This window comes from Antrostomus carolinensis, unplaced genomic scaffold (genome assembly GCF_000700745.2).
Source record: "Antrostomus carolinensis isolate BGI_N321 unplaced genomic scaffold, ASM70074v2 scaffold19711, whole genome shotgun sequence".
Classification (NCBI taxonomy): domain Eukaryota; kingdom Metazoa; phylum Chordata; class Aves; order Caprimulgiformes; family Caprimulgidae; genus Antrostomus; species Antrostomus carolinensis.
Window position 1 is genome coordinate 16,985 of NW_010293747.1, and position 5,280 is coordinate 22,264.

General features: G+C 48.8%; 1 protein-coding gene across 2 annotated transcripts in view; it reads right to left on the reverse strand.

The window, feature by feature from the left end:
- Positions 1-4,946, reverse strand: part of OPRL1 (opioid related nociceptin receptor 1) — an 11,024-nt gene extending 6,078 nt beyond the window's left edge. Inside the window, exon 1 of one of the 2 annotated variants that reach the window (XM_010177415.2) lies at positions 4,694-4,946. In XM_010177415.2, the coding sequence (XP_010175717.2) occupies positions 4,694-4,920 (227 nt within the window). In that variant the 5' untranslated portion in view covers positions 4,921-4,946. The remainder of the gene's footprint in view (positions 1-4,693) is intronic. The other variant, XM_029087323.1, reaches the window with a different exon arrangement.
- Positions 4,947-5,280: the final 334 nt, after the last annotated feature.

The following is a 5,280-nucleotide window of genomic DNA, read 5'->3' on the forward strand; positions in this document are numbered from 1 at the left end:
AACACTTCCAGGGAGGAGCAGCCACAGCTTCTCTGGCCAACCTGGGACACTGTCTCACCACCCTCACACCAAAGAGTTTCTTCCTCGCATCTCATCTCAATCTCCCCTCTTCCAGTTTCAAATCATCACCCCTTGTTCTGTCACTCCCTGCCCTTGGCCAAAGTCCAGGGAGACCTTCTAGCAGCCTTCCGGTACCTGAAAGGGCTCCAGGAAGGCTGGGGAGGGAGCTCATCACAATCTATCTCACCATCCTCCCCCAGCTCCAATTGCTCTGCACGGTGCAGAGCCCTTGGCGTGGGTTTCTCTTCTCTACAAATTACAACAATTGTCTTTTTTTTTCCAGGAAAAACTAAAAGAGGGGGATCTGGAGAGAGCTGAGGTCTCAGCTGGCCCCGCTGGGTCCATGCCACCTTACACACTCATTCAATTTCAGCTCCAAGACACACAGCTGGTGGAGGCTCTTCCCTTAGAAAGCTTTCTATTAAGAAATCGGCATCTCTGCAGTGTCACAATTAACTTCATTTTCCCAGGCTCATCACAGCCAGCTGCCCTCACCCTATTTGCAGGGATCGATGCAGTTTTTAAGCAGAATAACAACTGCCAGAACCATCCCCAGGCAGATGATCGGTGCAGACACCTCCCCATCACAGCCCTCCTCCTAAAGCTTCACCTGGAAGCAGCAAATGGAAGTGTAGGAGCCCTAATCTGCCTAAAGAGCAGCTTAAAATTCTCTAAAACAGTGTTCAGCAGGGAGAGCTGAGCAACCCAGTACTAGGCAAAGAGCAGTGCCCTAAAAATGAGGCATCATTCCCACAGGGATCTGATCCAAGCAAGCAGAGCCAACTCTGAGGAAGGGAGTCCTCCATATCATCGTTGCTGAGCATGGCAGCAGCATGATGGAGCAGAGGACAGAGGACATCCTGGGCCAGAAGCTTTGTGTTGTCCCTGGTCCCTTCCCTGGAACACTGGTGGAGGTTTGGAGGTCTGTCACATCACGTGCAGCAACACTTTGGTTGCTCTCATGCATGGATCAGTGTCACCTCCAGTCCCATGTGTCATCCAACTCTATGGCTGTTGCAAGAACAATTGCATTCCCCTTGTCTTCTCTTCCCTTCCTAAAAACAAAGTTCTCAGGCATCCAGCCTTGCATCACAATAGATAAGAAGGACATCAAGCAGCCTGGTTTCCACCACTCCCCTCCCAAACTCTGCCTCGTGCTGTTCAGCTCCTCGTTTCACAATCATTAAAAAGCAGTAGAGGAAATATATGCAGAAGAGAGCAAACAGCAGAAGGAGAAGGAGGGAGAGGAGGGATTATCTCTACTGGCAAGAAGCTCCACAATGAGCAAGGAGAACAAAGCCACAGACAGGGTAAGTTTCCACAATAGGCCCTTTACTGTCCAGGAAATCGTGTTCCTGACGAGAGCCCTTCTCAGTCTTATCCAATTAGTGCTGCAGAGCACTAGAAAGGGATTGACACTCACATGATGACTGTCTTCAGAAATTAATCATTGCAAATGTTAAATCACTCCAAATACAATAGAGATGTAGGCTGGGTTTTACAACAGAGGAGAAAACCCCAGAGGAGGCTTTGAACTTGTATTTCTGTGTGAAATACCGGGAGATTTTAAACATTTCCCTGGGTGCTGTGAAAAACTCATCCAAGAGGAACAAAAAACAAGGCTTCCTGATGCCTCCAATTTCCTCGAGTGCTGATATTAGAGCCTTTGTGTTTCCCAATTCCCTCTTAAACAGGAAACAATTACTGTCTACGTCATGGTGTCGTTCTTTTTCTGGAGGAGAATATGCTGGTCTGGTTGTCCCTGGTGAAATATAAGCATGGAAGGAAAAAGAACAGCTTTTGTAAGGTGCACCATACCTATAGATGACAGGGGTGCAGCACAGAGGGTTTGCCAATCTTTTGTTCCTTTAACGGAAGAGATGTATCATGAAGAGTCTCAAAGCCCCATGTTGACTTACCAGCAACCAACATTCAACCTACTGAGAAAAGATGTTATTGAAGACATGAAGCTCAGAAGCACCAATGTTCCAGTCTGGGGAGAAAACCTGTGTTTGAAAAGTCATCAACATCCTCCTTGCAGGGCTACTAATTAGGCTGATCCACATGAATCTGCATACATGACCAGGGTCAAGAGTTTGAGATATTGAGTCCAGTTTATCACCAAACCTGCTCCTGATCTTTACAGACAGGGCAAGGAGGGAACAATCCTGGGAAGAAATAACCAGAAGTTACAGTTACTCACCAAACCAAGAAGGGTCATTTCCCTGGGTGTAACTCTGCACCAGTCTCAGCCAGTACTGAGCTCCCAAGGGTCACTGATGGAGAGAACCAATAACTACTTCTACCCATGTTCTAGCTCACCTATAACTTCTCCAGCACACATTATTCAAGTGGCCCCTCCAGGATCAAATAGAAGTTTTGGGTGAAAATAGAGGTAAATCCCCAAAAAGGAGGACCCAAACAATTAAACCTTCTATTAGCTCTTCTGTATGTCTAGGGATTTACTGGATAAAGGGGAAAGAGAAGTGGAAAAGGCCTGGGGGAGATGGGGGTGACATCTGTCTTCAGTTTTCAATTGTTTAGAACCAGTAAAACCGGAGGACACTTAAAAAAATAAGTTCCAGGGGAAATTCCAGTATTAAATCCCACTTTTTTTTTTATTTTGTCCCATTGATCCAACTGGAAAGTATCAAAGCCAAAAAGGAGCAGAACAGAAGCCATCATTTTGAAAGCGTGGCCTCACAGAGCCACAGCACATGTCCACCCTGACCAGGATGCTGGGTTGGGACATCCATATTCTTGGTGATACACTGGGCAAGGGCCAGCAGGGTCCTGCTGTCCACATCCCACAGAACCTTTGCAGACAGGGAGAAGATTTCTCCCCAGGCTTCTCCTTACATATGTCTAACCTTCACGCATGGGACATGGACATCCTTCCCCTGCATACATACTGCCATTCTCAGGGAGCTGCATTGCTGTGGGATGAGGACTTCTCACTCCCAGAGCCTCACCACTCACCACACTTACCCACAGCCACAAACACTTTGCCTACTCAGATGGGTGCTACTACACCAGACAGAACTACCACCTCTCCAAACACGGCATGGCTGCACCACAATCCTCTCTCCATCTCCAGATTCCCCAGGGCTAACACGATCCCTTCTCCCTGACAAACTCCTTGGCAGGAAGAGCACAGCCAGGCAGCCTGGTGAACAGTCACATCACTTTGCCCTTGTAACAGAGATTTAGCTGCCATTCACCAGCCTGGGATACTAAAGTCTTCATTCTGCAGCATCTCCCCCAGCCAAGTTGAGTGTAGTCAAGGGAAAGATGCTTTGGAAGCAGCAGGGCTCCTGGCAGGAGCCAGACTTCATCTCATCAGTGTCTGAATACCTACTAAATATTTTCATCTTCTGTTGGAGGAGAAAACAAATTCACTCTGTCTTTGGACATTAGGAAACAGGTTGGCCATGAGGAAAAGGTTCTTGAGGTAGAGGGTGGTGGAGCACTGGAACAGGCTCCCCAGGGAGGTGCTCATGGCACCAAGCCTGACAAGATTCCAGCAGCATTTGGCCAAGGCCCTCAGGGACATGGTGTGAATGTTGGGATTGTCCTGTGCAGGGACAGGAGTTGGACTCCATCATCCCTGTGGGTACCTTCCAGCTCACAACAGTCGATGATTTGCTGCACTTTCAGCATTCACGTACACCAGGAATCTGCTCCAAGACCTGTATGAAGTGGAAGCTCACTCCTTAACATGCAGGGTGCAGAGATCAGAGGGGATTGCTGATGTTTGACATGGAACCACAGCCCTAAAGGTCACATTAACTTATTTTGTACTTACAGTGGGAGACAGGGTCTGTGATTGCAGGAAACAGGGTAGAAGGGCGGGGGTTGAACACAGGAGAACCAGCCAGGGACACTTAAAACACCAGCAACATGCAGGGAGGCTGGGCAGTGCTGCTGGAGCCATGCACACTCCATCCCTCTGCTCTCCTGACCTCAGCAGAGTTGTCCCCATCTCTGCAGCTTCCTGTCACATCTTGTTCATGTCTTATAGTTTCCAAAGTGTTGGAAGAGCTACATTTGTGAATTTTTTTTCTTTCTTTCTTTGTAAAAGTAAAACTGAGCCTCTCACCAAGCCCTTTCCCTCACAACTAGATTTAGATTTGGAAAGCACCAACTCCCAGATGGAGCAGCACCTGCAGCCACAGCTGGAGTGCTGGACATGGCACAGGAGGGAAAGATCCCATTAAAGACCCACCAACACCCTGGCAGCCGGATGCTCCCAGCACTTTGCCCTCCCCAGGGACATCCAGCTCCTTAAAAAAAAAAATTTTAAAAAATTTAAAAGCCTTTTTTCTTTTTTTTTTTTGAGCAGATCTGATCACTCTGTTCCATTCTCTGGGTTAAACTTTAGGAGGCACCAGAGGGTAGCTGAAAACTGGTGGAAAACCTTCATCATAGCCTAGGAAGGGGGGGAAAAAAATGAACAACAAAAACAAATAAAACCAAAACAATAAAACAAACGCCACATCGTTACCTCTAAAGCTCATCACAATAACCAGGGCAGCTCCTGTCTGCCTCCCCCCCGGCAGGGATTTGGGGTGGGGGGGGAAAGCTCTGCCCCACTCACAACCCTCCCCAGAACATCCCTGCCTGCATGTCCTACCTGATGATCACATACATGACGGAGCAGTTGCCCACCAGCCCCACGATGCAGACGATGGAGTAGACAACCACAATGGTGATCTTGATGCTCAGTGGCAAGAAGCTGTCCCCGGTGCCGTTGTTGAACCAGTTACTGGGGAGAAAGCTCAGGTTCAGCATGGAGGAGTCATTCAGCAGCTTTCTCAGGTCAGGATCTTCCAAAATATGGGCAGGGAAGAGTGGGTCCATCCTGAAGCACCAGCTTGTGCCAAGGACCTGGGGCACCAAAGAGACAATTTGAAGATCCACTGATCAAACGGGTGGTGTGGGACCGTAGAAAACATGTGGGAGAAACGCTGGAGGATGATTTCTAGCTGGGGAGAGCACAGCCCCCCTCAAACCTCCCCAAAGAGCCTTTTAATGGGATGTCACCCCAAGAGCCTGCTGCACCCCAAGCATGCAGGGACCTCACGTGTGTCTCCACGGCGCAGGGGACATGCAGGTGGACACCACCACCCCTCCCAAGCCTTGGATGCTCCTACCTGGCCTCTCCCAGCTTTGCCGGGTCAGTGAGTCCCCAGAAGCAGTTTTGTACCCCCAAACCTCCCC